General features: G+C 46.3%; 2 protein-coding genes across 4 annotated transcripts; one reads left to right on the top strand and one right to left on the bottom strand.

Moving 5' to 3' along the window:
• The first annotated feature begins 3,974 nt into the window (after positions 1-3,974).
• EGR2 (early growth response 2) lies at positions 3,975-10,709 on the top strand. 3 transcript variants are annotated; one of them, XM_058436282.1, is made up of 3 exons: positions 3,975-4,073; positions 6,719-6,827; positions 8,220-10,654. In XM_058436282.1, exons 1-3 carry the CDS (start codon positions 3,975-3,977, stop codon positions 9,479-9,481), a joined length of 1,470 nt encoding a protein of 489 aa, XP_058292265.1. In that variant the 3' UTR covers positions 9,482-10,654. The 3 variants fall into 3 exon arrangements, with proteins under 3 accessions (XP_058292265.1, XP_031994097.1, XP_031994080.1); XM_032138206.2 differs by lacking the exon at positions 6,719-6,827 and having other exon boundaries at positions 4,040-4,073; XM_032138189.2 differs by lacking the exon at positions 3,975-4,073 and having other exon boundaries at positions 6,311-6,827; positions 8,220-10,709.
• Positions 10,710-14,367: 3,658 nt separating this feature from the next.
• On the bottom strand, positions 14,368-17,949 carry ADO (2-aminoethanethiol dioxygenase). Its single transcript, XM_032138177.2, has one exon. It carries the CDS (start codon positions 17,607-17,609, stop codon positions 16,797-16,799), a length of 813 nt encoding a protein of 270 aa, XP_031994068.1. The 5' UTR covers positions 17,610-17,949; the 3' UTR covers positions 14,368-16,796.
• Positions 17,950-26,939: the final 8,990 nt, after the last annotated feature.

Raw genomic sequence — 26,939 nt, 5'->3', positions numbered from 1 at the left:
ACTCTGTTGCCAGGCTGGAGTGCAGTGGCATGATCTTGGCTCACTGCAACCTCGCCTCCCAGGTTCAAGCAATTTTCCTGCCTCAGCCTCCTGAGTAGCTGGGACTACAGGTGCGTGCCACCATGCCCAGCTGATTTTTGTGTTTTTAGTAGAGACAGGGTTTCACCATGTTGGCCAGGATGGTCTCGATCTCCTGACCTCATGATCCGCCTGCCTCGGCCTCTCAAAGGGCTAGGATTACAGGCATGAGCCACCGCATCTGGCCAGAACTTTTGACTACCTAGGTGTTTAAGTACATATAGCCAGGTAGTGGCAGGATTTGGGTTTGAACCCAGGACCTCAGGATTTAAATCCAGGCCATATGGGCCTCCAGAGCCTATAATCTTAACTGTAATCATGAGAAATAGTGACCATTCTTACTAAGATGAGCTGATTGAAATATACAATTTGCTTTCTTTTTTGGTTTAATGCTGCGAAGCAACTGCTCTGACAACTGGATGCACTGACTGGCCTGGTCCTTTTGTCAGTATAAAAGCAAAGCTTCTGTAACAAGTATGACATCATTTGGAAGAAGAAAAATTGCTCCCCATAACCTGCTAATATAAGCAGGCTAGTAATATGTGTCTAAAAATCCATAAGCTCCTTCGTTATGGTAAACTTTATTTTTTATACAATTAGAGATAATGAATTAAATGTATAAGCTGAAAGATTAGAAAATATAAAAAGGCATGATTTTGGATGAAGATTATGCTTTGAGCCTTTATGATCAGACTGACAGTCTATCACTTATTAAAAGTGGACATCAGGTTTGTATGTACCTTGTTTTAAACAGTCATGATATACCATGCATTGATTTACCTTTTATCTTTTGCCAGCAATGGTAAAGTGATCTGTAGATTTGTCAGGATGTTTCTACTAGAAAAGCTGCACTTATAAACTCTATTCATTTAAAATGGGACAAAAATTCACACAGTCTGTCATTTCCTTATTAAGAAATAGACAACTAAGAAATGTTTTTCATTACGACTGTCACCAAGACACAATGCTGATATCAATAAGCATTTTTGTGTATGTTCTCCTTGCTGAAACCTTGTCAGCATGTTCTCATTTGCCTGCAGAAGCTGAGTGGTAGAAAATTGCAAATGTAAAAATTCTAATGTCACTGTCATTAGCCAGAAAAAGAAATGGCAGAGCAAAGAAAGACTCTTGGATAATGAAATCTCTCTGGAGACACTCCAAGGATGATGCCTGTATTGGCTACCTTCAGCCCCAGTGCACTAGATGTGGAGATGGCCTTAGAAGTTTCCACCAACCATGGACTTTCTCCATTCCTCAAACGAACTTTGCTTCCCCCCACCTTGGCACCTTTCAACACCTGTTCTTTCTCCCTGGAATGCTGTCTCCACTGACCTTCCCCCAATCTTTGCACATCCTTCAGATCTTTGCTTAGAGAAGTCTTCCTCAACCTCCTAGATTCAGTTGGGTCCTTTGTCGTTTTCTTTCATTGGGATCAAATACTGTCATTGTTTGTAGTCGTGTATTTGTGTGATTGCACAATGCTAATTCCATGGGGTGGGAACCAGGACTAGTTTTAGGCACCAGTATATCCCTGGGGTTTGGTGTAGTGATGGACACCTGGTAGAGAGGCACACGAAATATCTAAAGGGAACCTGAGCACCCACTGCTTGGGCCAGTGCTGCTGCTTGTGCTGCTGCTTCTACAGAATTAGATCATAGAGCTCTTATCTCCTCCTGTCCAGATTATTTGTGCCAATGACACATGACTTAAGTTGTACATTGGACTGGTGCAAAGCAATGCTTTCCTCAAGCTTCACAACAGTTTTGATTGGCGTAGCCTGGGCTTGGTTTATAGCCTCTGGGACTACCAGATTAGTAGTGAGATGCTGAAATGTAGAGAACCATTTATCAGTTTTTTTCAGCATGCAGGGGCACCTTTAGGAAGGCTTAGGTGGATGGCAGAGTTGGCAATTGATCTGATTTTCACCGAAGTGCACATGTTCTATGCCATTCAAGTTTCAGGTCCCCACCCTCATGAGTGTCCACAGTTAAGGCAAATTCTGACCTTCTTTTGTCTTCCACTCCAGTAACAGTATTAGTATGGAAGGGAACAAAAATGACATTACAATAGGTAGAGCCTATAATGATGTGCAAGAATGTTAATAAATCAAAACACAAATATTAACAAATTATTTGTGACATCCCTCTTGGCTGATGGTGATCCTGTCACCACATTGTAAATGAGAATTTCAAATCTGGGTAAAAAAAAAAAAAAAAAAACAACTAAAAATCACTCAGGAGACTCTGGAGTCCAGCTAGGACCCTCAGGTTGCCACCCCTGCTTGCCACCCTAAACACTCTCCTGCAACCCCAGGAGCACGCCTACTAAAGGGCTTCTCTGCATCCTTGTTATTTTACTTTCTGGCTCTGGAATCTGGACAAAGCAAATTGGAATCTGGCATGAGTTTGCTACTCTTTTAATAGCCCTCATACATCTTGGAGTGCCCCATTTAGTCGGGCATTTTTAAGGTCTATTTTAAAGAAAGTTGTTTCTTTGTTGGATTTTTAATCAAAACAAAAAAGTTCAAATGCTTAATAGTAGGGACCATGGTACATGTTTGCATTCAACTCTCACATTCTCCATCCTCACACCCCTCCAACTCCAGCACAGTATCTTGCTCAGTAAACCCTTTGGAGTTTTTACTTGTCCGCACTTCTTTCTTTTCTCACCTCTTCCTGTCTCCAGGAAGGATACTGTGGGGCTGGTTTCTCTCATGACAGCGCCTATTAGTATGCTGGCTCTGTGCCAGCCTGGCTATTCCATCCACAATCTAGGTCTGGAGAGCCCAAGAACTCAAATTCTCCCTTTACAGTGGGCAGGGGGCGTGTCCATGGACAGCCCCTTCCTCTTTGCCTGTAGAAAGCCCTGACCTCAGCTTTGCTCTCCTCAGAAATGGCAAAGAAAGCAGATGAAATTGGCGGAGGTGGCCTGATTCTTCCCTAGTGGGCTGAGTCAGGCTCCCAATCCTCAAGGAAGTGTTCACTTTTCAGACCTGGGTTTTCCTGAGGGCACGATGTAGCGACCACTGTGCGCTGTACTTGGATTCAGAAGACCCGGCTGCAAGTTTGGACACGACCACTTACCAGCTACGTGACTTTAGGCAAGCCACTTTAGCTTTCCGAGCTTATCCACAGGGTGGCTTGCTTGAAAGAGTGCGCCTTGATTCTGTTCCATTATCTGCACTACCCATATTTAAGGGTTGGTACTTCAAGAGACACTCAAAAAGACAAAGGTTACGAGAGTTATCTACTGACTCGTTTCAGCGGAGGTTCAATAAAGGCCTCCCAGGACTGGCCCCAGGCATTCCCTGGCCTCCCTGCAGCTGCCGCCCGTCCCCGCCCCCACTCCATTTCCTGCGCACCACAGGCTGATGCAGCGTAGCTCTTAGGGGGAGGTGTGAGTCCTTGGAAAGCTCAGAAGAATTTCAGAGGGTCAGTCACTCTCATTTACTCTAATGTGCTTTCAAGACTCCTTGATGGGGCCCCCTCCTCCACCCGCCTTGTACTGGCCTCCTCCTCCGGGAAGGGTGGCAGCCGAAGACCTCGCGGTTTTCCCTCGCTCAGGCACCCCGCCCCACCCCCGGCCCGGGTCCTGCCCTCGCGCCCTGCTGGCCGGGCACTCGGGCGTCCAGGAGCTCCCCCTCGGGGTGGCGCGCGGCGACCGCCGGCGGGTTTGGCAGCAGCGCCAGTCGCGGGGCGGCCCGGGCAACTCGCCCGCCTGCCGGTCCGCCCACGTGCGCAGAGAGGAGCGAAGCGCGAGCAGTCGCCTCGCCCGCGCTTGCCGCCGGTGGGTGCCTCACCTAAGGGGCCGGCGGGGGCCGTAACCCGAGCCCCATCGCAGGGATCCGTATTTGCATAATTCGGCTTTCCCCCGTTCTTTCGGACTCAGGGCCAGAGATGCGAGTCGGACACCCTTCCGAGGCGTCGTCTTGCCCATGGTCAGCGCGGGGGCCGCGGGACCCGCCGGAGCGCAGGCGGAGTGGGCTGGCGCACGTGGTAAGAACGCAGCTATCTTTTCTTGCTTTTCTTTTCTTTCTCCTTCTTTCTTTTTTCTTTCTTTCTTTCTTTCTTTTTCTTTCTTTCTCTTTCCTTAAGAAATAGGACTTTGCATATTTTTGCTGGGGGTGGGGTATCTACTAGGGTGCTAATCTTGCTGCGATTTCTTTCCATGTCCCTTTCATCCCCAATTGGAAAAAAGCGCACAGCGCGAGCGAGAAACTTTCCCAAATGTGCTCTGGGTGACTTAAGTCAGAGAGATGGCCGGCCGCTGGAGACCTGCTGTTTTGGAGGGAGGGGAAGAAGCAGCGCTTGAGTGGAAGAGCAGAGAGAGAGACCGCTCCCGGCCGCCTCAGAGCCCTGACCGCGGTGCGCTGGGCCTGGCGAGAGCTGGCGCACGGCTGCAGCGGTCGAGGCAGGTGAGCGGCTGGAGAGCCGCCTGCAGCGCCGCGCTCCCTCCACGGAGTGGCGCCGTGACTCCCGCCCGCCCCGGCCCACACTAGGCTAGGGCCGCTCCGGGCGGGGGGTGAAAAAGGGACAGGACAGGCCCGCGAGGCTGACCCTGCGCATTATCCCTGGCCTCCGCGGCTTTGGAGCCGGAAAGGGCTCTGGGGCAGTTCGCAGCCTGCACAAACGACCATGAATGAGCCATGCAGGCGGCGGTGCGCTGGACTTGGGCACCAGGGACCAGCCTCCTGTGGGGTCCCGGCCAGGCCCGGCTACCCATTGCGGGCTGGGGAGCACTGGGAGGTAGAAGCTTTGCGCCCAGCAAGCCAGAACCTGCTGCTATTTGGACTTTGGAAAAGTTTTTAAAAATTGCTTTGGGAACTAAACAGAAGGGTTTCTACCGGGGTCTCGCAAAGTAAAACGAGTGGGTTGGGGGATGGGGATGGCGTCTTGAAAGTGATTAGAGATGCTTTCCGCCGTCACTGAGGACCGCGCTGGGCTCACCGAGGTGTTTTTTGGCGAGGGAGAGAAAATATTTATTCTAGTACGTGTATTCTGGCTCGGGTGCGGGCAGGGCGCTGTCCTGGATCGTGGGCTATGGGGGTCAGGGGGATTCTGTGGCTGCAGGGACAGGTAGTGAAGGTTAGGACAGTGTCTTCATAGAGCCTCCTGTCTGGCGAGCCCGGAGCCCGCTCTGCCGCCGGGACACTGGTGGCAACGCGGGCGCGCGGGCTCAGTCAACAGGGAGGTGTGTAGTGCAAGGTGTGTGAGCGGGTGTGTGAAGAGGGCAGCGGGGGCGGGAGTGTGTAGCGGAAGTGGAGCGAGTGTGAGTGTGTGTGTGTGTGTGTGTGGAGGGGCAGGGTGAGTGTCCAAGCTTCCATCTGGACGCCCCCACGCAGCCGACCGCCCAGACGCGCCGGGAAGGGCGCCCGCTCCGCGCAGCAGCTGAAGGGGGGCGGGGAGCGCGCGGGCAGAGGAAGGAGGGTGTCTCCGGCTGAGGATTTCTCTCGAAGCTCCCCACAGTAATTCTGCTCCTCCTAGGGTTTACCCTCCCAGTCCCAAGGTGCCCAAAATACTTAAACAAACAAACAACTCAAACCTGTTCCGTTTTCGCTCCTGTATAAATAGAACAGACTTTCCAAAAAAGCAATACGCATTCACTCTTATCACCAGCCACTTCTTTCCACCAAGTAATTCAGAAAAAAGCAGTCAGCTTCCGTGAATGCATGTAGCTTTTTTTTTTTCTTCGCTGCCTCCTTTTGCTTGCGGTTTTGAGCTGCCAAGAAAGTGAGTAGGGGTTTGACTGTAGTGTCTCGGCTCCGCTCGGTTTCTTTCCGAAGTTTAATTTTCCGGAATGGCTCCCAAACAAGGGCTAGGGAGGCGGAGCCGCCGGCACCGGATCTTCGCCTTTTTTGGAAAGTCCCAGAGAACCGGAATTCCTCCCCGCCCGGGGAGGCTGAGCCGCAGCCCGGAGCAGCTCGCTCTCATGCTGTGGCTGTGACTGGGTCCATGGCGCGCCCTCTCCCCCGCGATCCCTGTGCCCCGGACCCAGGCTGCAGCTAGGGCCGCGCGCCCGGGACCCCAGCGATCCCCGCCGCCTGCGAGCTGGAAGTCGCGAGCCCGGCGGAGTCCGCGCGGCGGAGTCCGCGCGGCCGAGCCCGTGTATGCAAATCAGCCATGTGACGGCAAAAGCCGCCTGGCCCAGCCCTGTTCCTCAGTCCATATATGGGCAGCGACGTCACGGGTATTGAAGACCTGCCCATAAATACTTAGAGCAACACTTTCCGTCTAACTGAGCGAGGAGCAATTGATTAATAGCTCGGCGAGGGGACACACTGACTGTATAATAACACTACACCAGCAACTCCTGGCTTCCCAGCAGCCGGAACACAGACAGGAGAGAGTCAGTGGCAAATAGACATTTTTCTTATTTCTTAAAAAACAGCAACTTGTTTGCTACTTTTATTTCTGTTGATTTTTTTTTTTTTTTTTTTTTTTTGGTGTGTGTGGTGGTTGTTTTTAAGTGTGGAGGGCAAAAGGAGATACCATCCCAGGCTCAGTCCAACCCCTCTCCAAAACGGCTTTTCTGACACTCCAGGTAGCGAGGGAGTTGGGTCTCCAGGTTGTGCGAGGAGCAAATGATGACCGCCAAGGCCGTAGACAAAATCCCAGTAACTCTCAGTGGTTTTGTGCACCAGCTGTCTGACAACATCTACCCGGTGGAGGACCTCGCCGCCACGTCGGTGACCATCTTTCCCAATGCCGAACTGGGAGGCCCCTTTGACCAGATGAACGGAGTGGCCGGAGGTAAGCCGCGTGTCTTCGCAGGCCCGGACCTGCGCGGCCCGGAGGTGGTGGATGGGGTGCAGTGGATGTGCGGGAATCGCAGGAGAGGATTGGGGCTCCAGGTGGACGGTGCTGACTGCACTGGCTTTGAAGACTGGAAGTGGGTGCAGGAGGAACCTGCGACAGCTGAGACCAGGGCGCGCGGGCAGATGCGCCAGGTCGCCAGCAAACCGGCGTGCGTGCGCCCCGGCGCGCCCAGCCCCGGGCGAGCGCAGGGATGGGGGTGGAAGAGGCGTCCCCCCGGGCTTCGAGGCTTGCGCAGGCCCTCTGGCCGGCAGCACTTCGACCTCCCCTCTACCGGGGCAGGGGCGAAGTGACGGTAAAGTTCGCGGCTCCCGGGGAGAGATGCGCGCCTGGAGAGCCAAGCGGCGGAGAAGCGCCAGGGGAAAGCGTCGGTAGCTCTCTCCTGGGCAGAGCCGACCCCGGGAAAATCTCGGAGCGCTCCCTTCTTGCGGCCTGGAGGCGCGCCCCCACCTGCGCGCCGCCCGCGAAGTTGAGGGGGTTAGCAAGGCGGGGGCTCCGGCCGGCGGAGGCAGGGAGTGGGTGGTGGAGGAGGGCGGGCAACGGCGGGAAGCAGCCCCCGGACTGCCGAGGGAGGCCCGCGGGGGCACCGGCGATGCCGGTTTCCTTGGCGATGCAGTGGAAAGTCGTCTCTCGCGGCCCCCGCGCCTTCCTCGAAGCCGGGCCACTGGTCTTGGGCTGAGGCGGGGACGCACGGCTGTCGGGAAAGGCGGAGAAGACTGGGAGGGCACGGAAACCTACGGACTACTTCCTCTACAGCCCCCATTCCCTCCAGCAGCCCTCGGCTGAAGCGCAGCGGGAGAGGGAGGGAGAAAAAGGCGCAAGGCGCCGGCGATGGGGAGCAGCCGGGAAATAACCCACCCCCTTCTCGGGCTCTCCTCTCGGTTTGGCACCATCACGGCACTGACTGGGATAGGTCGATTCTTGGGTGGTGTTTGTCCTGGTGCCTCAGCCGTGGAACCCCTAGGCAAAAAAGAGGGAGAGCAGCTCCGGGCAGATGAGGCTTTTAAAAATATTGTTGTTGCTATTATTGGGTGTTTTTTATTGGGGACTAGAGCCACAGATGGCTGGGGGTGGAGGGGAGTTGGGAAAAGCTCATTCTGCTTTTTTGGAGGTAGTTCTTAAGTTCTGTACTGTCAATGGGTTGCCACAGTTGGGCTGGCCTCTTCTTACACTCTGTGGGCCTCAATTTCCCCACCTTTTGGACTTTGCCACAGCTCTACAGTGCTGAGACTCTGGGCCTTGGAAATGGACCTGTGTGAGCGGGGGTGAGAAGGGAGTCCTGGCTGTATTTTCATTGTTCCACCTCCATTCTGCCTTTTCCCTCCCCAGATGGCATGATCAACATTGACATGACTGGAGAGAAGAGGTCGTTGGATCTCCCATATCCCAGCAGCTTTGCTCCCGTCTCTGCACCTAGAAACCAGACCTTCACTTACATGGGCAAGTTCTCCATTGACCCTCAGTACCCTGGTGCCAGCTGCTACCCAGAAGGCATCATCAATATTGTGAGTGCAGGCATCTTGCAAGGGGTCACTTCCCCAGCTTCGACCACAGCCTCGTCCAGCGTCACCTCTGCCTCCCCCAACCCACTGGCCACAGGACCCCTGGGTGTGTGCACCATGTCCCAGACCCAGCCTGACCTGGACCACCTGTACTCTCCGCCACCGCCTCCTCCTCCTTATTCTGGCTGTGCAGGAGACCTCTACCAGGACCCTTCTGCCTTCCTGTCAGCAGCCACCACCTCCACCTCTTCCTCTCTGGCCTACCCACCACCTCCTTCCTATCCGTCCCCCAAGCCTGCTACGGACCCAGGTCTCTTCCCGATGATCCCAGACTATCCTGGATTCTTTCCATCTCAGTGCCAGAGAGACCTACATGGTACAGCTGGCCCAGACCGTAAGCCCTTTCCCTGCCCCCTGGACACCCTGCGGGTGCCCCCTCCACTCACTCCACTCTCTACGATCCGTAACTTTACCCTGGGGGGCCCCAGTGCTGGGGTAACCGGACCAGGGGCCAGTGGAGGCAGCGAGGGACCCCGGCTGCCTGGTAGCAGCTCAGCAGCAGCAGCAGCAGCAGCTGCCGCCGCCTATAACCCACACCACCTGCCACTGCGGCCCATTCTGAGGCCTCGCAAGTACCCCAACAGACCTAGCAAGACGCCAGTGCACGAGAGGCCCTACCCGTGCCCAGCAGAAGGCTGCGACCGGCGATTCTCCCGCTCTGACGAGCTGACACGGCACATCCGAATCCACACTGGGCATAAGCCCTTCCAGTGTCGGATCTGCATGCGCAACTTCAGCCGCAGTGACCACCTCACCACCCATATCCGCACCCACACCGGTGAGAAGCCCTTCGCCTGTGACTACTGTGGCCGAAAGTTTGCCCGGAGTGATGAGAGGAAGCGCCACACCAAGATCCACCTGAGACAGAAAGAGCGGAAAAGCAGTGCCCCCTCTGCATCAGTGCCAGCCCCCTCTACAGCCTCCTGCTCTGGGGGCATGCAGCCTGGGGGTACCCTGTGCAGCAGTAACAGCAGCACTCTTGGTGGAGGGCCGCTCGCCCCTTGCTCCTCTCGGACCCGGACACCTTGAGATGAGACTCAGGCTGACACACCAGCTCCCAAAGGTCCCGGAGGCCCTTTGTCCACTGGAGCTGCACAACAAACACTACCACCCTTCCCTGTCCCTCTCTCCCTTTGTTGGGCAAAGGGCTTTGGTGGGAATAGCACTGCCCCCTTTCCACCTAGAAGCAGGTTCTTCCTAAAACTTAGCCCATTCTAGTCTCTCTTAGGTGAGTTGACTATCAACCCAAGGCAAAGGGGAGGCTCAGAAGGCGGTGGTGTGGTGTGGGGACCCCTGGCCAAGAGGGCTGAGGTCTGACCCTGCTTTAGAGGGTTGTTTGACTAGGTTTTGCTACCCCACTTCCCCTTATTTTGACCCATCACAGGTTTTTTGACCCTGGATGTCAGAGTTGATCTAAGACGTTTTCTACAATAGGTTGGGAGATGCTGATCCCTTCAAGTGGGGACAGCAAAAAGACAAGCAAAACTGATGTGCACTTTATAGCTTGGGACTGATTTGGGGGACATTGTACAGTGAGTGAAGTATGGCCTTTATGCCGCACTCTGTGGCCCTAGAATGGCGAATCAGAGCATATCTAGTTGTCTCAACCCTTGAAGCAATATGTATTATAAACTCAGAGAACAGAAGTGCAATGTGATGGGAGGGACATAGCAATATCTGCTCCTTTTCGAGTTGTTTGAGAAATGTAGGCTATTTTTTCAGTGTATATCCACTCAGATTTTGTGTATTTTTGATGTACACTGTTCTCTAAATTCTGAATCTTTGGGAAAAAATGTAAAGCATTTATGATCTCTTGAAATGAGTCAGAGATTAACTTATTTAAGGGGGATGTACATATATTCTCTGAAACTAGGATGCATGCAATTGTGTTGGAAGTGTCCTTGGTGCCTTGTGTGATGTAGACAATGTTACAGGGTCTGCATGTAAATGGGTTGCCTTATTATGGAAAAAAAAATCACTCCCTGAGTTTAGTATGGCTGTATATTTCTGCCTATTAATATTTGGAATTTTTTTTAGAAAGTATATTTTTGTATGCTTTGTTTTGTGACTTAAAAGTGTTACCTTTGTAGTCAAATTTCAGATAAGAATGTACATAATGTTACTGGAGCTGATTTGTTTGGTCATTAGCTCTTAATAGTTGTGAAAAAATAAATCTATTCTAACGCAAAACCACTAACTGAAGTTCAGATAATGGATGGTTTGTGACTATAGTGTAAATAAATACTTTTCAACAATATTTTTGTTGCAGAAATCATTTCTGAAATACTGGGTGGGAATTAAACAGTCATTGTCTTTGTGGGAATATTTTTTAAAAACAGCACTAAGCACCAGTGAAAATGCTTTGACCAAACCATGGTCTCCAGGTCTTCTTTGCTAGCCTGTGGACACCAACCCCAAAGCAGGCTCCATTCATAATCAAACACTAGTGTTCTGGGGATTTCCCCCATGCATTAGTGTAAAAGTGGGGAGGCGTTGTTTTGACTCATTGTTCCGTTGTCTCTAACAGCCTATAGCTTCTCTCCGCTCCTGAGTGGGCTCCGGAAAATAAATACTTACAAACAAGTGCCCACTCGGAGACTACACATTTGCAACCGCTTTCAGAACCCTGACCAGGGTCTAGAACTCAGACGAGATGTGGCTTTGTGGAAAGTGTGGTGGCGTGGTCAAGCTGGAAATGACTTTCAGCTTCCAGGATTAGTCTCATGACCACAGAAAACTTTTTGAAAAGCGCTATCATCTCTTCAGATCGAAAATGCTCCCAGACGCTGCTGATGACAGCATGAATGGGTTGTCAAAGGAATTACCCCAGGACTCATTTCTCTCCAACCTTCACTTCCCAATTGATTACCCCCTATTTGAAAGAATCATTGATCTGCCAAAGGTTTGGTGGGTCTAGAAGTGACTATCAAAATACTCAGCTCATTAGATAAGATAGGTGCCTCAAGAAAATCTCAAAGATAATCTAAACTAAACAGGCCAATATAGTCCTCCATGGTACTGGATAAGGGTTTGCAAAGAATATACTGTAGGGTTCATTTTACTGCAAGTCTTTTGTAGTGGTTTTAAAATATAAATTCACCAAAAAATAATTTAGCCACAAAGTAAACAGATGATGCCTTTGTGAAGTTATCATCTTTACTGTAAAATCTGGGCCTAAATATCATTTAAGTTCACCCACTTCTGGATCCTTACACAAATGTAACATGTTGCTGCAGCATCCACTGTTTAGCTGACATCTGAAAATCCCTTTGTCTATTTGCCCTTCAGCACTGTTAAGACTCCCTCGACTCAACCTGTATTTCAGAATAGCAGATGGTTACAGCTACTCTGGAAACCACCTTTTGCCCTTACCAGCACTAGAATTTGAAATCTAATTTGTGGAGGGAATGAATGGCTTTCTTCTACATCTCTTCTCCATCCCTATTTCAAGGATGTAGAATCTCTCTATTACTACGAAACAAGAGTTTTCAGAACTTGTTTCATATTTTTGTAGTGACAGGTGTTTTCCCATTAGTTCCTGTTTCCCAGCTTGTTGGCATAGTATCATCCTTGCTTGTCCAACTTTGGTAAGTATAAGACAATGCCACATTTTGATAATTACGTGATTTTAAAGAATACTTCCCTCCCACCAAGATTTCATTATATTAAAATATAGTATATCCAAATTTTGTAAGATATATTTGTCTTGCCAAATTCTAATCTTAGAGGATTTTCAATCAAGATAATCTTAACAATTACTTACGAAGCAGTAGACTAAGTCATCTCAAAAATAAAATAGAAGATATTTTGATGACAGCAAAATTGGTTACATAATCACTTTCACCCTGACGTGGGTTTGGTGAGGTAGCATTAACACACATACCATAAGGAACACCACATCTCAGCATTTCCTCAGAGCCAACTTTGTGGCTTTTACTAGTAGATTTCAACATGTGAGGTCAACATCTTTAATCCGATTTTGCTCTCTGCTTAAAATGTTCAGGGTGCTTCTTGCACGTCTCATTTTTTACATTGCTCTAGAAATAAAGCATAGAAAAATGTCTTCTTCTAATCTTGTACATACACTTTTGGAGAATAATTCCTTAAAGATTCGTAGTGCTTTTGAGATATTTCAATTCATATTAAAAATGCGTTGATTGTACCTACATAAGGCTTACAAGTTTTCGTAAACCTGGCTATTTAATTTCATTATCCCAGCTGCTAATCAGATTAAGGCAAATTGTTTTATATATATTAAAAATGGCTGCAGTGACATTTTAACCACTTAATACCACTTGTGTGTGTGTGGGGGGGGGGGCGTGGGGGGAAGAGTGGTCAGCATTAACACAAGTCCCAAAAATGCTGCCAGCAGAAGCTAAAACTAAACAGATTCCACAGGAAAACAAAACAAAACATAAGGAAAGAAAATAAGTCCTAAAACTCTTTCCTTCCAGAATGAAAGTATTTTTGTTTTCTTGTATAGTACTATCTTATTTTCCTTAGGTTAAATACAAAGTAAGTTTTTTCTGTTACAGCAAAATAGTCCGATTAGACATTAGCTTCAGATGTGTTTTCCCTCATGCTGTTTCAAAGCTCACTCTCAAGGAAATAAACTATTTTTAAGTGTATATTACTTGGGCTTTAGAAATCTGCAGAAGGCCACTAGTTTTTAGTACAACATAATCTTACAGTATATATTGTGAACCTTTAATGGTAATCAAACTGTTGACATCAGAGCAGGTAAGGTTTTCCCTGTCTTGCAATAATCAAGTAAGAATTATCTCTAAACAATTTGAAACATGTCTTCATTTTCCATAAGTACACTGATTTTTTTTTTCCTTTCTTTTTTGAGATGCAGTCTCGCTGTTGTCACCCAGACTGGAGTGCAGTGGCACGATCTTGGCTAACTGCAACCTCTGCCTCCCGGATTCAAGCGATTCTCCTGCCTCAGCCTTCCAGGTAGCTGGGATTACAGGTGCCCACTACCATGCCTGACTAATTTTTGTACTTTTAGTAGAGATCGGGTTTCGCCATGTTGGCCAGGCGGTCTCAAACTCCTGACCTCAGGTGATCTGCCTGCCTCAGCCTCCCAAAGTGCTGGGATTACAGGTACACTGATTTTAATCCAGAAATGTAAACATCCCCGGATTTGGGTTTGAAGATTCAGTATCTATAAGGGACTTGACAAATGGTTTCCTTCTTTGACAACAGATGCCTCATTGCAATGGAAGTGATCAGCGATTGGCTTCTGTATATACGCTTAAGTTATTTAGACCTGCAATTACAGAAGTAGCACTGCTCTCAGGTTAGAGTTGGAAAGCAAGAGGCAAGCCCTGAATTAAAGATATATTGCTTCTTCATTGGGCTGTAGAGCTAGAGCACAAGATTCAGAATCAGTAACAGATGAGTAATGGCAGAGTCCTCCCGAGATGCCAGGACTGAGGCACCTACAAGGAGACAATGAAAAAGGGGAATAAAAGGTGTGGATTTTGGAAGAAGTTCATGGTTACTAGTGTTAAAAGCTCAGAAAACCCTCTCCTGTTGACAAAACACATACTACTTAAAAAGCAGGCTATCACTTTCATTAATAAATAGCAGTTGGTGTAAATGCAACCCATTCAAATCAGGCTTAGTAAAAATCAATTCTCATAAAATAGTAAGTAGGTACACAATACTCTGCATTGATATAACTGGCCAGTGACAGAACCAGATACTTTAAAAGCTTCAGAAGCATTTAGACAGACAATTTCTCACCCATGAGGCAATTATTGCATTTATTATTCACCATAAAAGTGATTAATATCATTGTGCTCATTAGTCTTTCCAAGGGGAAGATAACTTTTATCCCACAGTTGTTATTAAAACATTATCTATATTGGAGGGAGTATATAGAAACACAATAGCAACACACCAAGTCAGTCATGACTAACAGTTTATGCACACAGGTACAAGATACTTTCTGCACCACATTTTGTCTTTGTAATAAGCATATTCTTTCCTTAGTGGCTCATTAAAACAAGTTACATTTTGTCTTCACCACTAATTTACTCAGAATTTATTAGTGACCCAAAAGTTTCACTGTTCTTACTGAACTAAATCTGAGATATCATATTGCTGTTTTGGCCTGCAAAAATTTCAGTTACTCTTTTGAAAAGCACCTTAGGTTTTTTCTTCCAAATTGCTTGTAATTGAAAACTTTAAAACTTCTTTTTTTCATAATGAAGTCATAATTCTTCCTTTATTACTATCCTACAGCCAGGATGAGTTTTTGTAGCTTTAATGTACTAAGTTGTATTATAACACATACATTGCTATTAATAATCTTGGTAAGCTAATCAACTTTTTGCTACAATATAATCCAAAAAAGTATGTGATTGATAACCACATTCATTACTGTGCTATGGGAAAAAAAAAACACCTTTTATTTTGTGAAGTTTTCTAAGAAAATCATTTGCATATCTAGAATTTTATTTTCAAACTAAGTGGCATGAAGAACTGCTTCAAACTGCCCCCAAAGGCATTTTAAACTACACCAGAATGTGGAGCTACAATAAAACAATTTTAGCAACAATGAAGGAAATACTTGGTACTATGCCTGTGTCAGGTTTTATAATAAAGTGGCATGTCCTGTGGAATATCTTTTTGTGTTTTGGTTTTATTTTTAAATCACTCACCAAGTATTTGCTTTTTTATACTATCTTAAAAACTGGGAACAAATACTTCCTCACCCTGGGTCTCTGTGTGCATAAAGAGGCAAAGGCACGTACTGTTTCTCTACATACGGGGTCAACATTCCACCAATAATAGCAAATCTCCCTTTATTATAGATATTAGAACTCTATTGCCACTTGGGCAAGTCAATCAAGAGGGCTTAGACGACAGCTGGGCAAATTTTAATGTGTTTATTTCTACAATTTGCTTTTATTAAAAGTCTTGTGAAAAAAAGGAATCCTATAAATAGTAAAAAGGGAGAAACAGTGCTCCATGGCCTGAAGCAAATGGTGTCAATACATCTGTAAACAAGGTAAGACTGCTCGGACTATTAAAAGCACAAAAATAAAACTAGTCACAGATAGCAAGACTTCATTTCAGGAGTTGGGAGTGGGAAGCAAGAAGTGTTTAATCCCAAGTTTTGGTGCCCTAAAATGGCTAGTAGTAGAGTTAATTCTCAATTGTCTAGCTGTGATCTTCTGTGCCTTCTATCTCTTCCTACAGAAAACCACATTAGATGTACCCAGCACTCAGTCGTTTTAGGGAGAGGGTTGAGACAACACTGCCAGCACCACAGCTGCAATCACCCGAGTCGGGAACATTAAAGTTCCTGAGAGAATGTGAAACAGCTATCAATATTTCTCCCTACTTTTACAGTGAAATATTGGAAGTAAATAAACATAGGGAACGCAACAGCTGGCTAGGAGTGTTTTACATTCAGTTGTTTGGAAGCATAACACATTCAGCTCCTTTGAATCTTCCCGTTAGAAAATACAGAATTACTCTATCACCTTTTAAGGTACAGTAAGACAAGAAAAAAAGTCATGTGAGGATAATAGTCTTTGCATTAAAGGTGAATCTGCAACATGAAATCTGCTCAACTCACAGATCTAGAGATTCATAGGGAAGATAAGCTCTAAGTGACCATGTCACAGAGATAAGCAGGTGCTGAATTTCTTAGTAGATGCTGCCTGAGTAAATCAGATGTGGCTACTGGGCAAAGGGAGGAAAGAAAATAAATCTTGTCCTCTACATGCATAGTTATGTTGTGAGAGTGATCACCAAACTGAAAAAAATCATTTCGTTTTCACAAGGAATTAATTAGGCAGGCCAGCTCACTTTAAACAGTAGCTCAACTCTTTAAACCTAGTTTTTACCAATGACTTGAACTAAAAACAATTCAAACCACTGGGTCATGCACAGTCAATAAGTTAAAACTATAAAAAAAAAAGGGCATAAGGGCATGAGTGGAAAATAAACCCTATTTACCTAAGGGGTAGGGAGTGGCGGGAAGAAAACCACTTAGTATTTTGTATAGAATGGGGAAGAGAGGAAGATATTTTCATTATGGCTTTAGGATGGAAGCGCTTCAGATAGTCCCCTGCCCCATTCCTCCAAATCAAAGCCCCAGTGGCAGTGACAGTACCAGGAAACAATCTAGCCTCCCCGCCCACCCCGCCCCCATAACCGTGCCCGGCGGCTGCTGTCCAGTCGCCCGTGCTTCCCAAGGCTGCCGAGGAAGCGGCTGCTGCTCATTCCAGTAGATCCAACGCCCAGGCTAGGGGGTAGAGACACAGCCCTTGTGGTAGGGTAGGGCACGTCTTCGGCCCACCGCTCCTGGGCACCGGTGGCTTCAAGGGAAGACCTTGGGACCTGGATAGGGTTCTCCCTCGCACCAGAAGTCATCGGCCTGTGGGGTCTCCAGGAGCCACACCTCTCGAGGCAGGTCACAGGCCGAGCTGGAGGCCTCCTTGGGCCTGACCGGCTCCAGCACCCGGTAATAGTGGCAGTCCCGGCCATCGTCCGGGTCGTAGGGCGGGGCCAGGATGTCCAGGAAGGCGGCAGGCCCTTCCACGGCGTCGATCTGGTGCAGGTTGTCCCGGTGCGGTGTGAGGATGCAGAGGCCGCTGGCCTCGGTGTACTCGGCCCGCGAACGCAGCACGCCCGGCCGCACGGCTTCTCGCTCCCGGGGCTGCAGCGGCGGCTCGAACTGCTGCTCGGGCGGCAAGGCCCGCGGCCGTTGCCCGCCGCCTGCGTCTAGCTTGTCCATGCAGCTGATGCGCACGGTGCCGTATAGCACCTTGAGCATGCCGTGCATGCCCGGGTGGTCGTGCAGCGGGATGGACGTGCCGCTCTTGAGCAGGAACACGCCCAGGCTGAAGCCGTCTGTCTCGTAGATGTGCATGTAGGTGACTGGCGGCAGGTTGGGCGGCAGCGGCTGCAGTGTGGCCTTGCGTGGGGCGATGTTCAAGTCCTCGGCGCGGACCTGGGTCAGGAGGCTCTTCAGCTTGCTCAGGTTCTCGGGGAAGCCCGGCGGCATCGGCGCCTCCGGGCCAGAAGCCGCGCCGCGATCGGAAGCGCCGCGGCCGCCCCCGCTGCCCCGGAAGGTGAGGCAAGCCTGGCGGGCGATCCGTTGGATCAAGGAGGCCATGTTGTCTCGGGGCATGGTCGGCTGCTCCTCCGCGTGCCGGGACCGGCCCCCGCCTTTCCTCCGCCCCTTACGGTCCCCGGCGGCCGCCACGGCTGCCGGCAGCCCGGGTCGAGGCGGGAGGCCCCGCAACCACCGGCCCGTCGGGCGCGCGGCACCGCCGCCAACCTCAGCAGCCACGCGCCCGCAACTGCCCGGCGCGCTCGCCTTGAGCCCCCTCTGAGCGCGCACGCGCACGCTCCACACCCCGCACTCACGCTCCGGGAGCAGATACCGGCCGCGCGGACGGTGCCAGGCTTTGCCTTACGCCCGGCGCTCCATTCATGCGGCCCGCACCTACGACGGTGGCCGGGCGCCCGGGGACCCTGCGGAGCATGCCGGGACTTGTAGTCCGGCCTTCCTCTTGAGCGCTGAGACAGTTCACCTTGTTGATTGGAAAATGGAGGAACTATTACACATGTTGGGCATAAAGCGATCTTTTTCAGGATGCAGAGGTGTTTTTCTTGTTTTAAAAAAGATGAATCGGGGTGAAAGAGTAGTAGCCACTTGACTACAACTCCCGGCACCCCCCGCATGGTGGAGTGACGCACTTCCGCCAGCTGGCCCGCGGAGTAGTGGAGGCTCTTGGCCTTCATAAGGAACGGGGCAAGGAGGGTCGTTAACCTTTTGGCGCCGCACTGGGGCCTGGTTAGCAGTGCAGGGTCGCCTTCTTTTGGCCTTGCCCCTGGGAAGGAGGCTGTTGAGTCAGCCTTAGCTCCTCATAGCGGCCTAGGCAGCACTGTCTCCCACGGGAATTGCAGGAGGGCGCTTTTGTAATTTTGTGTTTCCTAGGAGGGGAGGGGGTCCAGGCCGTCCTCTGTGATCATCAAGGTTACTCGGCCCAGCTGGGCCCATCTGTTGTTTGCATCAGGACCTGATGACGCTGCTCTTCTGGTTACAGAGCACTATAGCTTTTTGTTGCAGAGACTTGAGAGGCCATTTACAGTGGTCGTGGATTCTGAACATAGTAGAGGTTATCAAATCTTGGTTTGCCTGAGAAGGGGGAGGGGGCTTTTATAAATGCAGATTCCCTGTCGTCACCCAGAGATGGAGTTACTAGATGGTTCTGAGGCATCCTAGGAGAAAAAGTGGTTTGCAACAGTCAGTTCAATCAGTAATTGTGAAATTAGTTCACTACACAGAGGCATCCTTCTCTGTGGCGTGAACTAACTTTTGACATAAGTAAATGACTAGAAAAGCAAGACATTAGATACTATGACTTTAAACTTAACCCTGAGTTTAAAGTCTTTTTGGATTCCAAAGCTGAACATGGGTTTCTTGTGCATTTTGTAATTGGAGTGGTTGAGTGAATCCTCTCCAGTTAAAATAGGCATACTTTTTTAGTGGATTACATAACCTGGCTAATGAGTACTCACAATATGCCAGGCACTGTGTTAAGTGCATTATATAATGAATGTTATACTATTTAATCCTTGCAGCAACTCTTAAGAGGCAGGCACTATTATTATTCCCAGATTGCAGATGAGGGAATAAGTTGTAGGATAGTGCATACTAAGTACCCAGCAAAGCATGAGCAGCAGAGCAGAGATAAGTACAGTCTTACCAAAAAACGGCAGCTTAAATTGGTGTAAAAGCACCAAACGAGAGTCAGGATATTGTTGTTCCAGCCTACTGTGTGTACTTACAAGCTGTGTGTCGTTAGGCAAATCCTACCCTTTTAGGTTCTCAATTTATTCATTTGTAGAATGTCGGTGTTAAGGGAACAAAAGTTCTGAACCCTACTCATCAGAACCTCCTGGGGAGCTTAAAAAATAAAGATCTTGGGGTCACACCTCAGAGATTCTGATTCAGAAGAACTGGAGTGAAGCCTATGTTTTTTTTGTTGTTTTTTGTTTGTTTGTTTGTTTTTTAGCTGTAACAAGGTTTATCGTGAAGAGCGAAAGAACAAAGCTTACACAGCTTGGAAGGGGACCCCAGCGAGGTCCTGTGATTTATCTTTAAGATGCTTCCTCAAGCGATTCTTTTTTTTTTTTTTTTTTTTTTGAGACGGAGTCTGGCTCTATTGCCCAGGCTGGAGTGAAGTGGTGCGATCTTAGCTCACTGCAAGCTCTGCCTCCCGGGTTCACGCCATTCTCCTGCCTCAGCCTCCGGAGTAGCTGGGACTACAGGCGCCCGCCATCACACCTGGCTAATTTTTTTTTCTGTATATTTAGTAGAGACGGGGTTTCACCGTGTTAGCCAGAATGGTCTCGATCTCCTGAGCTCGTGATCCGCCCCACCCCCGGCCTCCCAAAGTGCTGGGATTACAGGCATGAGCCACCACGCCTGTCCAAGCGATTCTTGATTATTAGCCCAGTTTGAGAACCACTGGTAGATCTGTAAATAGTGAACCAGCTTTCATTAGTTAAGAGGGTGGTTATTTGCTTTAGGAAAGGATTGTTAAGATTGATTCATTTTCAGAGGTTGCCATGCCATTGTTACGTTATTTAAATGTACTTTCAAAGCTCATAAATAAATTTCATACAGTCTTTTTCTAAAGTGAGGAATATTTGAGAGTAAAATTCCTCCCCTTTATTTACAAATATGGACTTTTGTTTATTGGTTTTACTTCTATTAAGGTATAATTAGTGGTAAGTATAGACTCCATGGAACACAGACTATATTAACATGCAGATCTCTTGCACTTAATGGTTGTCCACACTTACTTAACTGAAGCTCAAAATTTTCATCTATAAAATGGGATAATATACCTGTGTAAATCACTGATGACACTATGTAGAACATAGTAGCTGCCCCATAGTAGCTATTAGAGGTTTAAAATGGCTATAAGTTGTACTTAAAGACCAGTGAATTTAACTAATACTAAGCAAGTATTGAAGTGGAATTTGACTTGTTTTGAGAATCAGCTTCAGGGTAGAGATAAAAAAAATTATTGCTTAAACCACTTACTTGGTAATTTGCTAGTCATCCTTTGGCCTGAGTTCAAAGTTTCCGAAGACTGCCTGTATCAGAATCACTTGGGAGTGTCTGTCAAAAGTGCAGATTCCCAGATCATGTCAAAACCTACTGCATCTGAATCTTTTGCACATTAAAAATTTTAAGAACCAGGCAGACATGGTATAGTGGCTCATGCCTGTAATCCCAACACTTTGGGAGGCCAAGACAGGAAGATCACTTGAGGACAGGTGTTCAAGGCCAGCCTAGGCAACATAGCAAGACCCCCATCTTTACAAAAAAAAAAAAAATTAAAAAATTAGTTGAGCATGGTGATACACGCCTGTAGTGTATTCTGGAGGCTGAGGCAGGAGGATTGATTGAGCCCATGAGTTCACGGCTGCAGTTAGCTATGATTGCACCCCTGCATCCAGGCCTAGGCAACAGAGTGAGACTGTCTCTCAAAAAAAAGTTTGTAAGAACTGCTGAGTGTCTACAGGGCATGTGGTACTTTTTTAGGTCACAAAGAGTCTACCTCCATAATTCCTTTTGATGTTGCCCTTCATTCAGAGCTGCACTAATGGGTGATATTGACTCTATGGGCTTTTGCCCTTAAGAAGCAGTTTACTTGCCCTTCTGCCCCACTGCCAGTAGCATAGGCTGAGAGGGTTTCTATTAGCATTAACATCCTTCTTTTTTATCCTTGTTGATTCTGTAATTCTTCAGTGTTGTTATAAGCAAAATGGAGACCAAAAGAAATTCTGAAAGGGAACAGACAGGAAGAGAAGTGATAGTGAACTATGAAAATAGTGAACTAGGAAAATGCATAGCAGAGACAAAGTTTGGGGAAAGTTTAGGATAGACAAAATCAATTGTTTGATAAACAGTATCCACTGGGTACCAGGCATTGTTCTAGGCTTTGGGGATTCAGCAAGGAGCAAAGGAAGACAAAGTCCAAATTCCCAAGGAGTTTACCTGCGAGTAAACGTATATGTTTGAGAGGATGGAAGTGTTACACAGCGCGAGTAAATGAGCAACATACTTTTCAGACAGAGATAACTTAGGAAGACAGTAAAACACAGTCATAGGATGGTGTGATATTTATTTGTGTGTGGTATGTTACTTTAAATTGGGTTATCAGGAGAGACCAGATGTTAACATTTAAGCCAGTTTAGAATGTTAAGGAGTTAGCCATGGAAAAATCTGGGGTCAGAGCATTCCAAGACCAGGAACCATCCTTAAGATTATTAACAGGGTATTGACTATCACAACTTTGACCACGTAGGAAGGAACTTGGTGTAATTAGGAGAGAAGATGAAGACCTGCGGGGTTAAGACTGCGTAGTGAGCTTCCAGGTTCCTGGAGGGAGATGCAGGTGGAGAGGCCAGTAGGGATTGTGTTATGTAGGCCTTATAGGCCGTGGGAGGGGGTAATAGGGAGTTGTAGGCTGTGGTAGGGAGTTGGATTTTATTCTAAATGCAGTGAGAAGTCTTTGGAGAGCTTTGGGCAGAGGAGTGATTTGATCTGTTTTACATTTTTAAGAGGTTGGTGGTGGGGCGAGTGTAACAGCAGGGAAACCTGAATGAGGGGCAGTAATCTAGAGGAAAGACAAGAGAACTAGTGTGAGGATAAGAATCTGTTTGAAGGTACAGCTGACAGGGCTTGCTGATGAGCTATTGCTTCAGCAATCTATTTCAAAATGTATTTTCTCCATGTTTTTTCTTTCACAGGTTGACAGCTTTGTGGTGATAGGTAAGACTGATACAGCTTAAATCCCACCTCCTACCCACATCTATTAAATTTAGGAATGAGGGAAGCACACAGAACCATGAGTAAAGCTGAGATTTTTTTTCTCCTCCTTTACAGTTGCTTAATTAACCAGGAAACAAGGAGAGCTGGAAGAGCCCCCAGACTATATGGATTTAACTCCACCTGTTCATTTCTAGGATCTCTTCATTCTTTGGGAACTAGGCTTGTGCTTTTGCCCTTCGTTCTTCTTCCCCTACTTCTTGACTCTCTGAGGACTGTTTTTCTTTAATTCACAAGATACATTACCTTCTGGCTTTTACTCACATCTTCTTCAGAATTCATTTGCCCATTTCTTTTGGTCACACTGCGATCCACTGGAAAGAGTACAAAAGATTATAATGATATTCTCCCATGCTCAGAGTTCCTAGTCTGCAGTTTTGTTTTGTTTTTGTTTTTAAAGTGGGAACTAAGGTTTATTTTTTCCCGAGTAGTCATTTCTACCTTATTCCAATATCTGCCTTTTATATTAGTATAGAACATGGTAAATAAACAGATAAAAATGTCCCCATTTTCAGACTAATTCATAATTATATTTGAAATATTTTCTATTCATATTGTGGCTTTCCTTTCAGTTTTTAAAAAACATGAGTGTATATTTCTCATTCCTTATTATGAATGAATGTCATGTTGTAAGAAAAAATAATAATTTCGAAGTCAGAGGAGCTGGTGTCATGGCTTTGCCACTGACTAGCTGTGTGTTACCGAGCAAGTCCACCTTTGCTGGATCCCAGTTTCTGTGAGAGATGATCTATCTGTAGGATTCCTTCTAGCATCTCATTAGCTCAATGTGGAGGACAGAGACAATCACAAGACTGATTCAGACAAAACCAAACATATGTATTTTCTTTCATTTATCTAAAATTATTACACTATAATCCTCTTAGCTGTGTCCATCTCCATTAAGATCTTATAAAGTAACTCTGCCTACCCTAGTTCAAATTTGTGTGGTTGTCTGAAATCATATCACTTTGGAGTACAGGCTATTTGGTTAAATATGCTAAGTTCAGGGCTTTTTCATGTTTGGGTCAGACTTTAGGTGTATACATTGCACTAATAAATTGCAGAGGTTGTGTTGTGTGATACATGCCATAGACACAATTTTCTAATCATAATTCTATAGACTGGTGCATATTGGGTTGGGATAGAGAAGGACTTAAATTTATTCTTTTTTTCCTCTTACTTGCCACTGTCTTATTTCAGGCAATGAAAGGCAAGGGAAAAAAGAATTAAAAATTGGTAGAATGCAGAGCATAGTTGAGGTGGGGGAAGGTGTGGCTTTCACAAGTTATTAATGAAGAGACGATTTTGCTATAGCTCAGGCTGAAGCACTGCCAGAGGTCACGTATTATGATTTTTGGAGGTGATTTAAGATTATAACACTCCCTCCACCAATTTGGTGTTAGAGAGGTTTTCCTCTTCTCGTTTAAGCAATGCAACTATTATGAGACTTAAAATTGTTGTGAACTGTAAATTAAATTCAAACACACTTTACCTCTCTTAATTAACTCCCCCCCCCGCCCCATTTCATGCTTCTTGTTTTTCTTTTCCTTTTTTTTTCCTCTGAGAAGACATCAGCTATCTCTACCTCCTCCGCTTCCCCATCTGTCCTCTTCCTCCTGGCTGAGAGAGTTTTACTTTATATTTATTTTAATTAATGGATTTGAATCACAAGTGGTGAAACAGTTGATGTTCAGCTTCAAGAGGCAGTGAAAGGGAAAATTGTCTTCCTTAACTTGCCAGCAAAGAACTGTGTGTTCATTGCTGGTGCCTGCCTGAAAAATGACTGGGAAAGGGGCAGGATAGGGTTCCAGAGTTCTATGTCCTTGCAGGGGAAGAGATGCTGTATACTGGGATTAAGGGAAATGAAGGTGGGGAAACTCTTTAGAATGAAATTGTACTTTCTTGGAAGATGCTTTTCCCACAGAATGCTTCGTATTAGGTGGGTGCAGAAGTTATTGCGGTTTTTGCCATTAAACCATAATTATATTTGCGCCAACCCAATAAATATTGCTTTATGGTCATGGATCATTGGTTTAGAATCAAATTCCTTAGGAACAAAATAGCAGGATGCAATTAAATTGTTTGAGCACTCTGATTAATAAAATCCACTGTAAGTTTATCATCTTTTTTTCTTTAGTTGGAGAAGGCATATGATACCTTGTTGTTTGTTTGTTTGTTTAAGCTTCTCCCTTGAGTATTCACCTTAAATTACACTCCTGGGCATTTGACTGACTTGAAATAAATAAATAGGGGCGGTATTACACGTGTTTTCTTGGAGAGATGAAATGCTGCTAATCAAAGCCTTCTTTTGGAAAAACAAACAAAAATAACGTTGTCCACATAACATAGATGCTCTGTTCCGGCATTCTGAGAAAGTGTGAGAAATAACAGTGCGATATGAAAGTGGAACAGCAGGACTGAACATGGAAACAATAATGGACTGAGAGGACACCAGTTCTACTCCTGGTTCTAGCAAACAGCTGTGTGACTTGGGGCAAGTCATTTCACTTCTTAGAACTTCAGTTCCTTTGTTTATAAACTGAAGAATTTGGTTTAGATGATTTACCACTTTCCTTCCAGCATTAAAAAAAGGATCCTATGAATTTTGAAGATTATAATGATATGAAATTATATTAATTTCATACCATGATCTACACAGATATCGCAAAAGACACTTTTAAATGTATTTTTAACATGAAGAGAACACTCAGTAGCATGTATATAATGATATTTGACTTGTTTTTATGTCTGTGTTTTCCCTTTCTAGATTATATTGACTTTTCCTGGATATAGATCATTGAGTAAAATGAGCAGGAGCTCTTGTTTAAAATGTTTGTCATTATTTTTAGTTTCCACAATGTGTTTTTAAGGAAAAAAAATTTTTTTTTTCATTCTAAGAACAAATTATCATGCAATAAGACTCCCATGTATTGCTAGTGGGAAAAGCAAAACATGACTTGAGTTAACTACACATTTCAATAGGGCATGCTGAGGAATTGACAACCAACATCACAGTGCATAGAAATTTCTTTAAGGCAGCAGAGCTTTAGTTTAATTAGATAATTAGCCCTGGTCAGCCTATAATGAATGCACAAGCAATTAGCGATGAATTTGTGCTACTAAAGCCTGTTTTTCCTCTTTTGTGTTCCTTTGCTGTCATTAACAACTCTAACTACTGAACAATTTATATCTTCACACTAACAATCAACTTCATTGTCATTAAACTCTTTGAAAGCGATAAAGCAATGAGACCTGCATTTCATTGCACAACATTGAGTGATTATGTTAAGTAATGCCATTTATTTGCCTTGCCGTCCAGCTGCTATATTATGTCAAGCAAATAGGGCTTTTAAAAACAGTGCACACTCCATGATTTTGATGATTGCTTTATTTGTCAAACCCAAGCAACTAGCAAGAGATGCACCTCAATTTGTAGTTCTCACTCAGTAGCTTTCAGCAGACTTGAATAAAAGAAAACAGTTACACAAATTTACCAAAAGCAAGACCCTGTAAAAAAAAAAAAAAAAAAAAAAAAGCCTTTCTTCATGGCTTAAAGATTCTTATGTTTGGAAAATTTGAGATAAATTTCAGTAAGTGAAAGCCCTTGCTGGGCCGTCTTTTCTTGTTTGAGCAGTTTTAGTTTCATGGATGACAGATGGAACCTTTACGGCTTTTCCTCACATACCTCCACTGCAAGTCTTTTCCATCTATTTACTGTTTCTTAGGGGAATGGCAGAAGAGAAAAAGAAGGAGAAGAAAGGGAGTGACAAAGGGAGGAGAGAGAGCTTTCAGAAGAGCAGAAGTTACCAAAGAAATATAGATCGTGTTCTCAAGACTCTGAGTATTGATGTCATGAAGGCATTTGTGTTGCTCTGGTTCTGGGTGTGTAAGCTGAAAGACTTCATCATATTTCAATCACAAATTGTTGGAGTAGGTAGTTAGGCAGACATGAGCAGGGCAGGAAAGGGCCCTGCCCACCAGGAATGTCAGGCGACCATCAGGTGATGGTCAGGTGTTGTTAAACTGTCTCTGTAAAATAATAATTGGGCACAGCTGGTGCCAGGGAAAGGCAGTCTCCCAACAGATAAGAAAACACCCACATCTGGTGATCAGCAGCTTCCTGATGAGATCTCAGGAGTTGGGCAAGTGGGCTCAAGGATGCACACTAAGAGGCAAAATGGTGGTTTAATGGGTGTATGACCTTCCTCTAGGAACAGTCAGCTAGTAAGGGAACAACACCTCAAGTGAGCATTTGCACAAATTCAGTAAACAGGCTGTGCATGCAGCCCTTCCCAAGTGCTGGCAGGCCACCATGCATGCAGACAGCCTGTTCCAAGGGAAGCCCTTTCTTCTCAAGTGAGAAGAAACCAAAACCCCGAACCATGCCAATGTATGAAACTTCAGGTCAAGAGCCAGATGGGGCGCTTGGATCTCTCAAGTCACTCGCTTGGCCCTCTTCCGAGGGTACTTCTTTTTGTTTCTACTCTAAATTGTTTTTTTAATAAACTTTTACTCCTGCTCTAAAAGTTGCCTTGGTCTTTCCCTCTGCCTTAAACCTGCATCTGCTCCTCAGCCAAATTATTTTCTCCGAGGAGTCAAGGATCA

The sequence above is a fragment of the Hylobates moloch genome, unplaced genomic scaffold, assembly GCF_009828535.3.
Source record: "Hylobates moloch isolate HMO894 unplaced genomic scaffold, HMol_V3 SCAFFOLD_3, whole genome shotgun sequence".
NCBI lineage: Eukaryota > Metazoa > Chordata > Mammalia > Primates > Hylobatidae > Hylobates > Hylobates moloch.
This window is presented reverse-complemented; position numbering and strand designations above follow the sequence as displayed.

Coding starts and splice junctions, on each gene's coding strand:
- EGR2 (XM_058436282.1), top strand. CDS start 3,975: ATGCGAGTCGGACACCCTTCCGAGGCGTCGTCTTGCCCATGGTCAGCG. Junction 4,074..6,718: donor GGAGTGGGCTGGCGCACGTG/GTAAGAACGCAG, acceptor TTTGTGCACCAG/CTGTCTGACAACATCTACCC. Junction 6,828..8,219: donor GATGAACGGAGTGGCCGGAG/GTAAGCCGCGTG, acceptor TTCCCTCCCCAG/ATGGCATGATCAACATTGAC.
- ADO (XM_032138177.2), bottom strand. CDS start 17,609: ATGCCCCGAGACAACATGGCCTCCTTGATCCAACGGATCGCCCGCCAG.